We start from the raw sequence: 18,821 nt of genomic DNA, 5'->3' as shown, positions 1-18,821 counted from the left end.
GCTCCGTTATTCACAGAGAAGCTGTTCAGGAGGTTTTTCTGGCATACCGCAGTTCTGCTCGTCGCTCAGGTCTCCACAGTCGTCGTATCCATCGCAGACAAAGCTATGATTAAGGCACTTTCCGGTGTTACAACGGAATAGATGTTCACTGCAATCTGTAATAAAAATGATGTCAATGTTAGAATTCACAGGGAATCTGCATGTGCTCTGTGGAATAACGTGACTTAATGTTTGCAATAAAAAGTGCCTACGCCATGAAGGGACCTTATGTTTGCTTAAAATGAAGGGGTACATTCAGAGTGATCGTGAGGGCAATAAATCTGCCATAGACTCAGATGCTTTTAATGAAAACCTAAGAGACACCACTGTGCCTAGTGTCAATGGGTGGTAAGATCGGAAGAGAATATCAGCTACATTCTTCATGAGCTACGTTTTCCCTCTCAAAGCATCTTTACATTATTGTAATTGATTCCACAGTACATATTTTGTAACTGGTTGCCCTCCTCACGTTAACCCTCTCACTGCCTTGGTCTTTTTCTCATAGGTATATGCAGAATGTAGTCATTTTTCACCAATAAAGCAGTAAGGGTGTGCTCATTAAGGAACCCCAAAACATATTTTTTTCTGCAGCACGGATCTCGTAAAAAGATTGTTAGGTCCTAAAGAGATACTCTTTTATATTTACAAAAGAAGAGGGAAGTAGGTGTGTTTGATTTTTAGACCCCTTTCACACTGGGGCGGTTTGCAGGCGTTATTGCGCTAAAAATACCGCCTGCAAACCGACCCAAAACAGCCGCTGCTGTTTGTTCAGTGTGAAAGTGAAGCGGTGCGCTGGCAGGAGAAGAAAAAAAACTCCTGCAAGCCGCATCTTTGGAGCGGTGAAGGAGCGGTGTATTCACCGCTCCTAAACCGCTCCCGCCCATTGAAATCAATGGGGCAGCATGGCTATACCACGGCAATACCGCGGTTATAGCCGCGCTATGCGAGCGGTTTTAACCCTTTTTCGGCTGCCAGCGGGGGGTTAAAACCGCACCGCTAACGGCCGAATACAGCTGGAAAAAAAAAAAATAAATAAAAATAAAAATAGCGCTGTTTTACCGCCAACGCCCCCACCATCCCAGTGTGAAAGGGGCCTAAGAAGTGGAGTGGTGACATTTTTCCCTTAAAAAAAAAGGCTTTAGAAACACAAAGTAAATTGACAATTTTGATATGAAACATTTTATTAATAGTTTTTGTTGAGTATAAAAGTAAACCTTTTGCAAAGGTTTATTGGTATTAGTGTGAAGGACTTACTGCAATGTACCTCGTCGCTCCAGTCATCGCAGTCATTGTAGCTGTTACATGTCAGTTTCTTGGCTATGCAGATTCCATTGCTGCACAGAAAGCTTTCTTGGTCCCCGCACATTGCTGAAACACAAAAATAAATAAAACATGAATGTGCTGAGTTCCAAATACTTCTTTAAATACATTTTCTTTTCCTTAAAGCAGAGTCCATCCAAAACTGATATTTGTATTTCTTTTATCTCTTGGGAACTTTATTGATTGATTTTTTTTTTTTTGGGGGGGGGGGTGTCTGCATACCTGCTGTGGTCAATATGATGGACTCCCACTTCTCTGTTGAATTTTTATTATATTTTTTACTGTGCAGAATGCAAAAAGAAGTTTGGTAACACCCTTAAGTAGGAAATGCTACCAAAAAACAAAGATGGAGTGACACAGAACAAATATTAAAGCAAGGAGAGCAACGCACCGGTTTGTTTAAAAGATAAAAGAGGCCAGTTTGTTTCAGCCCACTAGACTTCCACTGTAACTAGAGCTTCACATTTGAGTGGACGTGCGGCTGTAGCCCCAGATGAGAGCGTAAACACAAGGGTGGCTATGGTGGGGTTCCATGGGACCCTGTAAGGCAGCGTATGAAGATCAGGGGGATTCATAAGAAAATATTGTCAATCACTGTGGTGACTAAGTTCATATGCATTATTGTTAACATTCCGCCCTTTTTATTTTATTTTGTATCTTATGATATATGTACGCTATTAATAAAAAAATGTATACTTTTCTACTTATAATGGAAACTTAGTGCTTTAAAAGTTCAGTAAGGGGATATTTCTTCTTTCTATTCATCTATGAAGATGTGTCACCTGGAAGGGCTTATTACATCACTGCAACTTTAATGAACAGCATAAGAACAATCACAATTCTCAAGCAAGTTGAATTATGTGTGAAAATATCAAGAATAGCAGATTGCTGTCAATTTCAAAGCGCATCTGCTTAGATCAGCCTTTCTAAAACTTTTTACCAGTGAAGGAACCTTGAAATAAATTTCAGCTCTCTTCAGGTCTATATCTACAGGTCATACCCAAATAGTCAATACATTGTAGATATCATAAAAAAAGAAAAGCGTAAAGAATGCGGTGTGCCAAGCCTCTCTGGCACCCAGGGAATTTTTAACACCCCCTTTACTTCATGGCAAAATGAATTTTGACTAATAGACATAGGGGTTGATTTAATAAAACTGGAAAGTGCAAAATCCGTTGCAGCTCTGCATAGAAACAAATCAGCTTCTAGGTTTCCTTGTCAAAGCTAATTGAACAAGCTGAAGTTAAAAGCCAATTGGCTACTATGCAGAGCTACAACTGGATTTTACACTCTCCAGTTTTAGTAAATTAACCCCATAGATTTAAACTATTAATAATGACCTGGAAAGAAACGCCAGTAGCATCCTTTTACATTGGAGGTTAGTAGAGAACTTCTCCACTACTTTGTTGGTCAACAAAAAATACTGTATCTGAATACAGTGGGGTCTTAATATAGTGCTCCCTGCTATTGGTAGTCAGTTTGAGACATGTGCTCTTACATTAGTGGTCAGTGGGAGAGATGCTCCCTTAAATTGTTGGTCAATGGAAGAGGTGACCCCATAGAACAGCGATCAGTGGATGAAAAATCCCTTATACTGGTGGTCTGTGTAAAGAATGCCTCCTTACATTTATTGTCACTAGACCCACACCACTGGTTCTGGCACGTGAGCTTGATGCTGTAATTATGCAGGCATCATAAGATGAAAGATGAATCCATCACTATCCATTGCGCAAAAAAAAAACATTAACCTCTGCAGGTACCCTAAGGTTTCACAGAACTCTGGTTAACAAAGGCTGGCTTAGATTGTAAAGCATGATGTATAATGGATTGCCATATATTTCCTGCACAAGTATCTTTCTAATTCTTTCTACACACCAATGTACAGTCTAATACCCCGTGCACACGGTCGGACTTTGTTCGGACATTCCGACAACAAAATCCTAGGATTTTTCCTGACGGATGTTGGCTCAAACTTGTCTTGCATACACACGGTCACACAAAGCTGTCGGAAAATCCAATCGTTCTAAACGCGGTGACGTAAAACACGTATGTCAGGACTATAAATGGGGCAGTGGCCAATAGCTTTCATCTCTTTATTTATTCTGAGCATGTGTGGCACTTTGTTCGTCGGATTTGTATACACACGATCGGAATTTCCGACAACAAAATTTTATATCCTGCTCTCAAACTTTGTGTGTCGGAAAATCTGATGGAAAATGTGTGATGGAGCCTACACATGGTCAGAATTTCCGACAACAAGGTCCTATCACACATTTTCCGTGGGAAAATTTGACCGTGTGTACGGGGCATTAGTGTGTACAGATGTCTACTTGTATAAATATAGGACTAGAATGTAATATTGTATGAGTGATTATAATAATCAGAATATTCCTGTGTACTCAAATTGACATATTAGTACTACTATATTTTTAGATTTATTCTAATATGTATGTACAATAATATACTGTATTACAGTTATGGCATTTCAACATCCATATGATACTGCATGGGGCATAGTCTAAATATCATCACATTACTATTATTAACTTACAGAAGAGTATTGTACAAAGTCAGCAAGATCCACATGGGAAAAAAATAGTAAATCCAAAGGTACAGAACCATATGACTAAGCACTTGTACAACTAATGAAAAAGAAAATATGTGCAAATGTAAACATAAATACTGTATTTCTTGATTCTGAACTTGCTCGCAATTACTTACCAGTTGTTCTTTTGCTATTGCCCTGCCTTGTCAAAGCATGATGCATTCAGTAAAAGTGACAAACATAGAATTTTGGCTCATATAAACTCTAGGACATAACTGTCTATGATTCTCATTTTGACTAATAATAAGGGAAATTTGACAGCAGTTAAATTTTATACAAATTAAAAAAATATTTTTAAATTTATTTAAATATATATTTATATGTTAATTTGAAGCATATTTCATATATCAGTGGATAGCATATTTATGGGATAGAAACATTTGTACAGTCTTCTAATGCTTTGTGAGTGCCACGCTATAGGAGTACATAGGGTTTTTCTGTTAAGCTGTCCATAGATGGATCGAAATTTGGCTAGTTCAGTAGTGACCAGGTGAATTTTGATCCATCTATGGTCATTCCTGTTCCAGAGAATTTGATCTAATGATCAACTTCTCTCAAATCTGCTTGTTTGAAAATTTTCCTTGGATCAGCACTGCAGCCAATCTGTCCCTGATGTCAGGACACAATAACACTGCAGGGAGGATTCCTCCATCTACTTCGCTTGTGTAAATGGGGGAATCCCTTTTTTTTTCGATCAGCCTCCTGGCTGATCAAAAAAAATCATCCACGTATGACCAGCCTTAGGTTTAGTGAATCTTTCTAAACAAGGGAGATTAGTGGATCACCATTACCACAATGGTAGCAAGTCGCTACTGAATCCTGGCAAACTCTATTGGTTTATGGCTTAAATATTGAACTTCATATATATTATATGGTGTTTAGACCTTGTTTTTGTGATTAAACTACGTATATATACATTTTTTTAGTCAATATCAATGGTAACATTAAAGGCTATTAAAATTTACCCAATGGCTGATTTTGTGTTGGACCACTTAAATAGGAGCATTTAAAATGCTATGTGCTTTAGACCATAACAACTATTCAAAGTCATTCTTTATTGGCCCACCCTCTCAGGGCTGATTATTGCTGTGGGTAAGACCATTGCACTATATTAGTAAAGCTGAACTCTTGGCACACCCAACCCTAACCCCTTGCTCCTCATCCCCAATCTAACTAATCACTGAGTTTGTACAAAAAACCAAAAATATTCTAAATGCCCATACTACTCAACCAAATATGTAATTATGTGACACTCTAGGACTTGAGTCTTTTCTCTTCTTTCCTGCAGTGGAGAAGAGGTTTATCTCCAGATGTCCATAAGACTGCCTGGGTGATGGGGCACTTTATAGTGACTATACAGGACCAGGGTTGAAAAATGCGGCAGCTGAAAACACTGAGAGAAGATGACTAGTCTACTGCAACACTGGATTGACCAGAAGTGGCACCAACAAGGAGCACATATGGCAGATTTCATATTTTAGCAGTGAGTGAATGAGTAAAAGAGGGGTGAAGGCATGGTAGGGGGGAGAAATGTGCCCAGGGTTGGGCTTTAAATATTTTGACTGAACTCCTAATAGGGACAAAATTTTGAACCCATTAGCAGGATCTGTTATAAAAAAAAAAAAAGAAAGAAACCGTTAACAGGCAAAATAGCCCAGGATGTGGAATAGCTCTCAAAGGAAACTTAACTTGGCAGAGCATTTATTCCCTGTGGCCAACAATTCTTTGCAGTTTTAACTTGATAAAATCTCCAGAAGCATATTCTGGATGACATTTGAACATTTGCACAAACAGAAATCTCAGAATGCATGTAAATAATGAAAAAAAACTAGGATTTATAGTCTAGTCTATGTAGTATGATAGCGGTATATTCTGGCAATTTTCCATTGACATGGCCTTATCTTGTTTAGTTATTTTTTTAGATGTTTTCCTGTCAATTAGTTACACTTAGACTTGATAGGCAGCCGACAGGCTGGTTGTCAATGCCGCTGTTAATTGTGACGCAGTGTCTTAGCTTTGTTGGCCTACACCAGGAAGTACTGTTACTGGCAGGATTCCAGGCAAGGTAACTAACTGCCAAAAATATATTAGCTTAACAAAACTTTATACAGTGGGGTATGATGCCAAGCATATTAAAAAATAGATTTGGGGTTTACATACACTTTAAGAACTATGAGCAATCGGAAAAAATGTCAACCTTATTTTAAACACCCATACCCTATGCAATAACCGGCCCTGAAGATCTTTACTGTTAACTAGGATGCTACAGCATAGTGATAAATGATCACTGTCATATTGAGCTCTGCCTTAGTATTGATATGTCTACTGTTAACAAACTCAAATATGACAACCAAATAGCACTAACAAATAGTTTTTCCATAATTCTCTCTAAATTGTTTAAACAAACAGTAAAAATGATGCTGGAATTGAGTTAGCATAGTCTGTACAATCTCTGCAGTTCAGCATATTTGGTTTATTTCGCTAATAAAGCATTCTACTTAATGTCATTATGAGCATTTATAACCCTCATATGTCTTAAGAAGCCCTTGACCTTTTACATAAACATAAACTGTAAGAAAACAGACTATATTGTACAGAATGCAATTCAAGGAACATGGATGGCTTGACCTGTTTTGTTAAGTAGGTTCTCAGAGAACATCCAGTAGTCCATAAAACTTAGATATCTGTGCCAGACAAGTCAGTCATCACTGTGAAGATTCATCCATGTTGCATTAAGCTTTTGCTACAGTGAGAAATTATAGTTACATTTATTTTTTTAAGTCACAGATTAGACTGAAAGTTGGCATTTGTCATTCTTAGGACCAAAGGTCCCTGATGGGCAGCCAAAAGTAGGATTTCAGATCTATACCAAGCCAAGTGCGCAGTATTTCCTTAAAAAGGTATAAAAGCATAAACTGGTTCCCCCCTCTCAAAAAAAAAGCTGTATTTATGAATGTCAAATGCTCATCTTTTTTCCTTAGTACTCCTTTGGTCCTCCATTTCCTACTGGATTAATTCTAGGGCGGGCAGTCCACCAACAGCAGCACAGTTACTTTGGAAAAACAAGGAGTTTGCACCTTTTACTTTGTGTATATATGATTTTGGAATTTACACCTCCCCATGTGCTCACCTCCAGGACCTCTCCCAAGCCTCTCTATATCCTACTCTGTCCACTTTTAGGGGATCCCTGAAAACCCTTGTCTTCAGAGAAGCCTATCCCGCCTCCACCTAACAACTGTACTTTCACTTTCTCCATTGGCTCATCCCCCACAGTTATTACCTTTTGTATCTCTTGAGCTTCCCTTTTAGATTGTAAGCTTTAACGATATATATGGATATAGAAAATTATTATTGACATGAACACACACCCCCCCACACAGGTTGAACTGGATGGACTAGTGTCTTTATTCAAGGTTACCAACTATGAAACGAGCAGGGCCCTCTGATTCCTTGCATCTGTACTGTCTGCCCTCGTGTTGTAATGTGCTGTGCAAACTGTTGGTGCTAAATAACTATTGTATAATAATATTAATGATAATAATAACTGTCCATTGACAAAGGCCTTGGGGAACTCAATCTCCAGCTTTTCTAAAACAGATTGGTTGTAATTCTCCAGCCAAAAGATTTGGTGGAGTAGAGAAGAACCTCTTGTTTTTTTTATTGTCTATGACGAGGTATGGGAAAATCCCACCTTTGACAGTCATCACCAGAGCAGCCATTTTCCTCCTTCTTCTTTTCTGGTGATATACAACAGTAGCAACAGTGCAAGGCTATGTAAATTTATCAGACTAACAGAGAGTAGTTGGAGTGGCATGGACCTCAAAGACTAAATCTCTCAATGCAATGTAACACTCAACCAAAAACAGCATCCTATAATTTGCCTGATGCTAAAACTTAGTAGGATCCCACAGAAGAAATTAGGGTTGGGATGGACAACCTTCCCAAAGTAATGACAGAACCAGAATTCCTAGGATGGATTCTCTCTGTTGGGAACTTGGAGACCCCTAAAATGTATTTGACTCAACAAATACTCCATCTATTTTTAGTAGACTCACCTTACGAGTACTGCATGTCCGAAGGAAAACCAGATAAGGGTTTACCTAATATTGTTTTCATACAAAGCTTCTATTAGAAATACTTAATTTTGAAATGCCTACTCTCGTAATTTCTAGTCATTATTTCTATAATTACTCAAATGACCAAAATTATATGAAATGAGTTGCAAAAAAAGGAATAGTAATTCTTATGCATTTTGGAATAAATTTATCATCAAAGGCTCATGTTGGAACATATATAGAAAAAAAAATTGTATTACTATAGTTTAATACAGGAAATCAATTTTTATATAGAATGCCATTGGAAATTCCAGTGAAATAGAGAAATTACCTCTATTTTTTTTTTTGGTTATCTAATGGCAAAAAAAAAAGAAAAACAATTAAATGTGATTCAACTGAACTTCAGAAAATACATTGTTCTCTTATATTTATGGGATTTAGGCACATGCAGACTGAAGAATCAAATCATTTTACCCTGTGTTACCTCATTTACTATTAGCATTGAATACATGAAATCAAATCTCTGTCCAAAACGTATTTAGTTTGATAAAATAAGAAAGGGTTAGAGCTCCTTTTTTTATTGCTGCTTAGGTTCACGTTGGGAGATTTGCCCTCTCTGTTTGTCCTGCTGACCACTGGAGTCGCTAAGGTGTGGCTTCTGAGGCTTCAGCCCCAAATCTGGGGCCCATAACCCCGAGTCTTTTACCGCAGGGTTCCCTAACCACGGGGCCGCAACCCACTATCGGGCCATGGCCTCTCTGCAGCCGGGCTGTGGGTGCGGCGGGCAGGCAGCCTACATGACAGAGCCAGGGGGTGGGAGGATGAGAGAGCTGAAAGGGCGGGCAAATGAGAGAGCCTGGGGGCGGACCGATGAGAGAGGCGGGGGTGGGCAGATGAGAGAGCCATGGGGTGAGCGGATGAGAGAAGCAGGTGGGCGGGCGAGCAGAGATAACATAACCCCCCGCATCACTGCTCTTCTGCCCTCACAGCTGGGCCTCTTCAATGTCAGAGGTGCGGCAGCGAGCAGCGAGATGACATCATCTCTCACTGCCTACCCCACATCACCACTCTCCTGCCCTCACTCAAAACCAACCACTGCACCTGCCTCTGTGCTAAATGGACCCGTTCTGCCACCAATGCAGTGACAATGCACATTTGGTGGCACTGGCTGGCATGGCAAGTGACAATCGGAAAATAGTGGCAGGCAACATGGTAAGTGATCAACTGCATCTGGTGGCAGGCGATGTGGCAAGTGACAATCCACATCTGGTGGCAGGCAACATGAAAAGTGACAATCTGCATCTGGTGGCAGGTGACATGGCAAGTGACAATCCGCATCTGGTTGCAGGCGATGTGGCAGGTGACAATCTGTATATGGTGGCAGACGACGTGGCAAGTGACAATCCGCAAATGGTGGCAGGTGACGTGGCAAGTCACAATCCGTATCTGGTGGCAGGCGATGTGGCAAGTGATATCCACATCTGGTGGCAGGTGAGGTGCCAAGTGACAATCCACATCTGGTAGCAGGCAGCGTGGCAAGTGACAATCCACATCTGGTGGAAGGTGACAGTGGCAAGTGGCAATCTGGTGGCAGGTGACAAGCTGCATCTGGTGGCAGGCGACGTGGCAAGTGACACGCCCAGGGCTTCCACTGATTCAGCATTATGGTGAGTTGAACCACTTTATTATTTATTACAATGTAACAATAGAAATAATGCGCCTCAATCACCCTGACACCATATCAACCATGGTGCCGGGATGATTGAAGAGCCACCACCAGAAATTGACCCAACAAATTGCCCACAAAAAATTGCTTATCACCAGCGTATTCCCCCCCCCCCCCCCCGGGCACAAGTGCCAAAAAGGTTGGGGACTGCTGCTATGGGCGCTAGCCCCAGATCTTTTGTAGACCTAGCAACGCCCCTGCTGCTGACCATTATCAATGGGACAAAATGTGATGAGACATCCAAACTTTTATGTTGTCACTGGAACAATGGAACAATAGGTGAGGGGATATCACTTTTTAAATATGTCTCTGGGGCAAAAATGAAGGTAAATCCCACCAGCAGAACACGTTTTGGCTAGAGATGCTCTGTAAGGCAACTGTAAAAAAAAAATTCTATACACATATAAAAAAGGTCAGCAAAAGAGAATTTATCGGATTACACATCATGACAAAAGCTAAGCTCAAGACAGATGTAAAAAACATAATTTAATCCAGTGATGTATTTATTAAAAATTATTCAGAATTTATATTCATACTATATTTTTATTAATATAATGCAGATTTATTATACAGCGAGTTTAAGTAGCCATATATGTCTTGATTTTAGTCTGTTTAAAAGCATTAAGAGAGAGTAAGGGTAAGCATACTGGGATTGATTTACTAAAACTGGAGAGTGCAAAATCTGGTGCAGCTCTGCATAGAAACCAATCAGCTTCCAAGTTTTTCCTGTCAAAGCTTAATTGAACAAGCTGAAGTTAGAAGCCGATTGGCTACCATGCACAGCTGCACAAGATTTTGCACCCTCCAGTTTTAATAAATCAATCCCACTAAGCCTATTGCTTTGAATAGCGTTTTCATTCTAACATTGTCAGCACACTTACAGAAGGGCAGAGAGGAACGACCTAACTAGTCTGCTGCTACTCCTTCACTGTCCAGTCAAAGGCTGCAGTGGGGCCTGGGTTAGTCTGTATTGTTTTACTGTGGTGTAGTGTGCAGTTGGTACAAATACTTGCAATTCTAGTAGTCTTCTCATTCGGGCACTTCCATCAGACAACATAGCCAGGTTAGTGACTTTATATTCTTCAAAAGCATTTAAGCAATATGGCTGTGTCAAAAACCCAACCCCGGCCCCGCGAATGTACAGTACAATAATGGAGCATCACCACCCTAATGAGGTCATCACTCTTCTTTCATTTTTTGTCAGCAAGATCTGATAGATTGTCAGCACTGTGCAGTGTAGTGTTGCCTGTATGCCTCCCTCCCAGTCTGTGTAAAGGACAACTGGAAGCTAAAATATAGACTGATTCAGGCACTTATACTAGCTATAATGATGTAATGGCCGTTTTTGAAAATACATAACTTGCATAATATATCTATCTACATAAACCCCTGGTATTGTATATAAGCGTGGAGATTTTTATTAAATTTTCTGTACATTTATCGTCACCATACACAAATGTACTTTTTGTTGTAAAATACACATTCAGCAGTAATGTATTGAATCTGGCTCTTGACTCATATTACACTATATCAGATATCACAATTTTCCTAAGTAAACAGCATAGGCATGCTTGGAACTAGGTCTGCACTCACACTGTCGCCCTTTCTCATTCTGTGGAGAAAAGCACACACGGCTCATGTTGCTATTTTCTGTTTTGTTCTGGAACTGGGAACATCTTAGGAACTCCGGCCAGGAAGAATTCACCATGTCTAGCACTGGCCCACAGCCATCTTGTGCCGCCTCACAGAATGATCGGCATGGTAGCAATGGTTGACTGGAGAGAAAAAGAAGAAAACAAAGTTCTAAGCATAGCCGTCTGCAATGAGAAAGAACATTGTTAATCAGTCAAAATGAATCTAATGTTCTACTTAGTGAATAGTTGGAGAAACTTTCTAATTATCTTAACCTCCCTGGCGGTATGATTATTTCAGATTTTAGGTGCTGAAAGCGGTACAATTATTTTGCATGGAAATTTGGCGTTTTATATTGTAGGCCTGTAATTCTTAGGAATAATTCACTTAAATCTGTCCAAACCAGAGTCTATTAGACATCCCGAGTATGATAAAGTTTGAAAAACTAAATAATAAATTATAATATAATAAATAACTATACCAAATAATAATATAATAATAATAAAAATTATTCAATAATGTAATCAAATCAAAAACACTGAAATTTGCTCAGTTGCAGAATTGTCACTGCCATTATTTTTGAGTGTTTGATGATGGATCTCCACCCACAAATCACAATCGCTCAATTCTGCGAGTGATTCTAATTTATTATCGCTGTTTTCTGGCTGGTCTAAAACCACTTTTGATGTAAAGAGACGGTTTTGGTTGCTATGGACAATCTCCAGTTTCCAGGCAGAAAGAACAGTTTTTATAATATAAAACTGCATGCAGGATACTGGACAGACCACTAGGGACAAAGGGGATGTGAAATTATTTGATACAGTACTGTAATCTGTAAGATTACAGTATACTGTATCTATACTGTGTGTTTTACTTTTTGAATTTGGCGCCGAACTCCGTCCCTGTGCGTCGCAACACTCGCAGGGAACGGAGCTCGGCACTGTGAATCGAGCGAGACACGGCGGCTCGCAGATCACAGCAGGGAGACATCGCAGGATCCAGGGGACAAGGTAAGTATCCTCTACATGGATCCTGCGATGCGATTCCAAGTCTGGCTCGGGGTTACTGCTTTTGGTCCAATGTAACTATGTATATACCATACCTGTCCAATGCTTCTGGAAGCTGGAAATCACTGATGTAGACACCGCTACTCCAGTGATCTCCACTTGCCTCTGGGTCCCATGGTGAGCTGCTGGTCTGCTGCATTCTGAACACAGGAGGTTGGCTGTTTGGCACAGGCACCATTCTGAGAATTCTTTGCATTTTCTGAATGAATGCAAAACATTTCCTGATTGGACAACATGTAAAGTGTGACATCACCAACCGACCTCTCCACCTCCTCCAATCAAAGAATGCTTTGCATTCATTCAGAAAACGCAAATCATTCTCTGAATGGTGCTTGTGCCGAGTGGCCAACCTCCTGCGTTGAGAATGCAGCATGACAGTTGCTTGGCACGGAACTCAGGAGAAAGTGGAAATCACTGGAGCAGCAATATCTACTTCAGTGATTTCCAGCTTCCAGAGACATTGGCCAGGTATGGTAAATGCATAGTTATAGTGGCTTAAGCTGGACCAAAGTAACTATATATAAAATATTAAACACTATAAGCATCACCGCACTGCTATCTTTTTTTCTTCAATTCAGATTACCACTATCTTACACCTGAGGTTATGATTTCAATCCTGGGTTACCCATGCAAAATTTATGGAAAAGTGGGTACTATATATACAGTATATATATCTATCTATATATATATATATCTATATATATATATATATATATATATATATATATATATATATATATATATATATAGATATATATATATATCTATATATACAAAAAATTGGAGATGCAATCTCGGTTTCTGGTAAAAAAGCAGGAGTAGTATGGCGCTGCCCTTATGGAGACAAAAAAATTTTTTTCTTCTTTGTAGTGAATGTATTGCCTAGTGTCCTTATAGAATTGCTTCTAAAATCTGTATGTGTTCAAAAGTTGAATAAAACTGTGACTGGTGGTGAATATTTCTATTAAAAATGAAAATACAACAACTGGTGCTCCAATTGTTCAACAAAGATGCATAGTGCCCTTTAAATTAGGTAATAAAGTAGTTGTGGATATGGATACAATATCATCTAGGTGGAAAGTGTTAAAAACAATACAATACCACCTAAGTGGAAAGTATTAGAAAATGGTAAAAAAGCAGGAGTAGTATGGCGCTGCCCTTATGGAGACAAAAAGATATTTTATTCTTTGTAGTGAATGTATTGCCTAGTGTCCTTATAGAATTGCTTCTAAAACCTGTATATGTTCAAAAATTGAATAAAACTGTGACTGGTGGCGAATATTTCTATTAGGTGTCCGCGACCACGCCCCAGTAGAAGTCTGATGACGAAACATGCGTAGGGCGGGTTACGAACGTCTTGCAGCACCTCTAACAAAGGGAATTCCCTAACTTTTGCCATGCTTGATTTGTTCATTTGAAATGTGAGTACATTTGTCTATTAAGTTTTAATAAAAGTTCTCCTATGGTTTTACGCGATGGGCATACCTTCTTTCCTTTACATGTAATTACTACACCACAATACGCAAGTAAAGTTTGGGGGATATCCTTGATTGCTACACAGTGCCAGAAACTGTGACCATCCATACCCCTGCAGGGGAAAGGAGAATCCGGTGAGTGCAAGCATTGTCAGAGCATGCAGACAAGGCACTAAATAAAGAAACCAGCACCTGGATAAGAAGCTTTCCTACAGATATTTGACCCTCAAAGATTGAACACTACAAAATACTCCAAAAAGAACTTGTTTTTTCATAAACGGAACTTTTCCTATCCAATTAATACTGGTCACAGCACAAGAGTCACTACTTATGATGGATAATTTGCACAATGTTGTATGGATTGGTATGATTTAACACTGGTCACTTTAGTGATGCTGCACTATGCACTTTTGATGAATAATTGAAGCACCTTAGGCTGCAATTGTACTTATAACAGTAAGGACTTGGCACCAGTCACATATTTATTCATTTTTGGCACACACACTTTAGAAATTATAAAGTCATTATAAAGAGAGTTTTTTTTTGTTTTTTTTGTTTTTTTTTTGGTCTCCATAAAGGCAGCGCCATATTATTCCTGTTTTCCTTTTTTTAATTTTTTTCCTTTTTCCTTTTTTTCTTTTTTCTTTTTTTCTTTTTAACACTTTCCACCTAGATGATATTGTATCCATATCCATAACTACTTTATTACTTAATTTAAAGGGCACAATGCACCTTTGTTGAACAATTGGAGCACCAGTTGTTGTATTTTCATTTCTAATAGAAATATTCACCACCAGTCACAGTTTTATTCAATTTTTGAACATATACAGGTTTTAGAAGCAATTCTATAAGGACACTAGGCAATACATTCACTACAAAGAAGAAAATATCTTTTTGTCTCCATAAGGGCAGCGCCATACTACTCCTGCTTTTTTACCATTTTCTAATACTTTCCACTTAGGTGGTATTGTATGTGTAGAGGCAGCAGCCATATCCATAACTAAAACATTCAATTCATTGCGCGGATTTACCCCATACACCTACAATCTCGGTTTCTGTTCAAAAACTTTTTATTTCAATCTTCATGCATATACAAATAAATGAATGCACAGTTTCGGACACGACCGCCATCCTATATCAAGTTGCATGCAACTTCATGAAGGACGGAGGTCCTGTCAGAAACTGTGCAGTTGTTGAATTTGTATATGCATGAAGATTGAAGTAAAAAGTTTTTGAACAGAAACTGAGATTGCATCTTCAATTTTTTGTTACATATCTGGTGGAAGAAAGAGTACCACCATTGGACAGCAGAATTGTCAAATTGTGGAGAAGGAAGTGTCTAAAAATTAAAGCCTAATGCCGCGTACACACGACCGGACTTTACGGTATACTTGGTCCGGCGGACCGGAGTCCGGCGGACATTTCGATCGTGTGTGGGCTCCAGCGGATTTTTTTTCCCCAAAAGTTCGACGGACCTAGAAATGAAACATGTTTCAAATCTTTCCGACTGACTCGAGTCCGGTCGAAAAGTCCGCTCGTCTGTATGCTAGTCCGACGGACAAAAACCGACGCTAGGGCAGCTATTTGCTACTGGCTATGAACTTCCTTGTTTTAGTCCGGTCGTACGTCATCACGTACGAATCCGTCAGACTTTGGTTGATTGTGTGTAGGCAAGTCCGTTCATTCGGAAAGTCCGTCGTAAAGTCCGTCGAAAAGTCCGCAGGACAAAGTCTGCCGTAAAGTCCGCTCGTGTGTACGCGGCATAACTCTAGCTAACATTTATGAAGTAGTTACAACAGTTAGCAGCAGGCTTTTGGGATAAAGGTTTTACTTTTTTTTAATATATTTTAAATATATAGATAAAAGCTTACTGCTGTAAACACCCCTGTCAGGGCTAAATGGTTTGCCTCAACCTTCTAACTGCCATTTTTGCTGTGCAGCTTGGTGTTAAAGGAAATGGAAAATAACAGATTTACTGATAGGATCATCAGATTATAAACGTATGTTACAGGAGAGACTATGAAAAACAAAGACTAGTGTGTTAATGTTTTTGGCAGGCTGGATCATATATGTCATTTTTTTCTGTTGCCCCCAGCCTTTTTTTTTTATAAATTCTTTTTTAAGATTGTGTATAGTTTAGATAAAGCACAGAGAGGCAGACACATGACAGACTGCTGGAATAAGGGCCAAACAAGTGAAACAAAGACACAAAAATTGCCAATATTACCAATACAAATTACATGAGTCAAACAAACTCCATAGGTTGACCAGTATATGATGTGAAGCATAATGGTAAATGTCATAGTGGACAAGAATAACATCGTATCCTGGTTTCCAGGAGGGGGAATTAACATTAGAGACCCAGAATCTGTTCCTAAATCTGAAGGTCAAAGCAAAAAATAAGACCCACTAAGTGAAGATCACAAGATCCCATTGACAGAAGGAAGAGGGATCAGGTGGTAAGGAGTATAAAGGATACTAGAAGAGATGCCCACCACCCCACTTTTCTTTTTAAAGCAGGTAATATGTTTATTGAGAAGTCACAGAATCTTATTGCACACAATACAGTCAAAGTACTTAAAATACACCATCATAAAAACATGTCAGTAAAACATTATACAGTAAATAAGCACATGGATAAGCACATAAAGTACAACAGTGCATATACAGTAAATTAAATCATATAATGCCAATAAAGTGAATATATTGCAAAAAAAGTTCAATTTGTCTTCTTATAAATATGAAACAAAACCAAAATCTTCTCAATGAATCCAATCACCACATGATAATAAAGTGCAAATGCTATCTTATTCGTGCTTCACCCAAAGTGGTATATCAAAGCGCTCACCAGACAGTAATGGCCACAGAGTGACCCTCAGGCATGGAAAAGGATCAGGTAAAATAATTCATCAAAGGTAACTTTCCGGATATCCTGGCATGAGCGCAATGGAGGATGAGGAATGAAGCGATGCTTTGGATGCTTGTAAGGTAGTATCACCCAATCTAATCTCCTTACTCAAATATACATACTACATTGCTCTTATCTGACCCCTCTTAGGATAGCCAGGTACAAAAGGGACCACAGTACTATGTGTCCAACGTGCTTCCAGTGATGTGAGGTCGTTCTACCACCTATTGAAGAATTGCCCAAGAATACAAGGATTCTGGACACAAGTAGTCCAATTTCTGCACGCTACTATGGGTTCCCCCCTAACATTGCACCCTAAACAGTGTCTACTGGGAATATTTCCTGAACCAGAAATAGACACATTTACTAAGATATTTCTGCATGAAACCCTATTTTCTGCTAGGAAAATTATTACCAGACAATGGATGAGGCATACACCACCTGAATTTTTTTTTTTTTTTTTCCCCAACAAAGTTTTTTTATTGTGAATCAGTATACATACAAGTCATATCATTTGCACGTATTTATACATGTATACATTGCAATGTAATTGTACGTGATATAAAAATAGTTACATATATAAGTGGTCTGTAGTACATTTCTTCTGATGTTTTCTTTTGTTATTATCTTTTAATATAGGGTATAATTATAGTATTTTCATTGAGGAAAGGTATTTCTCCAGTGCATAGAAATTTATATTGGTCATGAGCAGGTTTCCGAGTCCTGTAGCCATCGATCCCATATTCTATTGTATTTGTCAGGGCAGCCTCTATTGATGTATATCACCCGTTTATATGGGAGTGTCCCATTTACCTCTGCTTTCCATTCTTTAGTCTCGGGTGGTAGGGGACGCATCCATTTCCTAGCTATTATCTTTCTGCATGAGAACAGGGTCTCCTGTAAAAATACCTTGGTGTATTTTTCCAGTGGGTTTGGGAACACACCCAACAGGCATTGTTTGGGGTCCAGTGTCACAGGTGAGCCCATGTTGTCATGAAGGAAGGTCACTATCTGTTTCCATAGGCCTTGTATCTGAGGGCATGACCAGAGGAGATGGTAGAACGAGCTCTCCGGGGACCTACACATTGGGCACAGTGTTGGACAGTTGTGTTTGTATCTGGCTATCCTATGCGGAGTTAGGTATGTACGGTGTATTATATTTAATTGTGTCAACCTGTCTGACAGTTTGGGAGATACCTCCTTACATGTATCCAGTGCTTCTTCCCATTCCTCATCTTCTAGGTTACCCAGATCCCTTTCCCAGCGGGACTTGAGACCGTATATTATTTTTGTGGCTATTGGGATAGTGAGCATATTGTAGAAACAAGATATTAATTTTTTTGGGTCTGTGTCTTTTATGATTGCTATTAGGGGATTGGGGGTTGACTGTGGTGGGGGTTGCGGGAATTGTGCCTGTAGTGCGTGTCTCAATTGGAGAAATCTGAATACCATATTGTTGGCTAGATGGAATTCCTCCTTAAGGGTGTCAAAGTTTTTAAGGGTTCCGTTTGACCAGACATGATGTAAGTAGAGTATACCCCTCTCCAGCCAAGGTTTCGGGTCGTGAATATTATGGAGTTCTTGTAGGTCTCTGTTGCACCATAAGGGAGTGAAGTCGTTGTGTCTAGGTATATTGAGTTTGCTGTTTGCAAGTTCCCAGATGCGTCTGTATTGATACAACAAGGATGTTTTGTGTGTGTTGCCTTCGTTGGTCTTAGTGCCCACAGTGATAGCGTATATGGAATCTAAGGTTCCTTGGGCCCATTGTGGGCAGATTAGCATCCGAAATCTTTCACTGTCCACCTTATCTATATGGTATAGTTGGGAGAGTTGGGACGCAATATAGTAGTGATTAAGGTCCGGAAGTGCTGTACCCCCCCTGTCTGTTGGGTTTTTGAGGGTTTGCCATGCAATCTTATGTCTATTTTTTCCCCACACAAAGGGCTTGAGAAGGGACTCCATTATTTTAAAGTGTTTTAGAGGTATATATGTTG

The 18,821-nt window shown here is 39.3% G+C and overlaps 1 protein-coding gene across 1 annotated transcript in view; it reads right to left on the bottom strand.

Annotated features, from left to right (window-relative positions):
- The window catches only part of CORIN (corin, serine peptidase), a 365,126-nt gene that overhangs the window by 137,473 nt on the left and 208,832 nt on the right, over window positions 1–18,821 (bottom strand). The window contains exons 5-7 of the mRNA XM_073608485.1: window positions 11,339–11,520; window positions 1,294–1,407; window positions 48–155 (exon numbers count right to left, since the gene is read on the bottom strand). Of these exons, the coding sequence (XP_073464586.1) occupies window positions 48–155; window positions 1,294–1,407; window positions 11,339–11,520 (404 nt within the window). The remainder of the gene's footprint in view (window positions 1–47; window positions 156–1,293; window positions 1,408–11,338; window positions 11,521–18,821) is intronic.

This window comes from Aquarana catesbeiana, linkage group LG01 (assembly GCF_042186555.1).
Source record: "Aquarana catesbeiana isolate 2022-GZ linkage group LG01, ASM4218655v1, whole genome shotgun sequence".
In the NCBI taxonomy this organism is placed as follows: Eukaryota; Metazoa; Chordata; class Amphibia; order Anura; family Ranidae; genus Aquarana; species Aquarana catesbeiana.
This window is presented reverse-complemented; position numbering and strand designations above follow the sequence as displayed.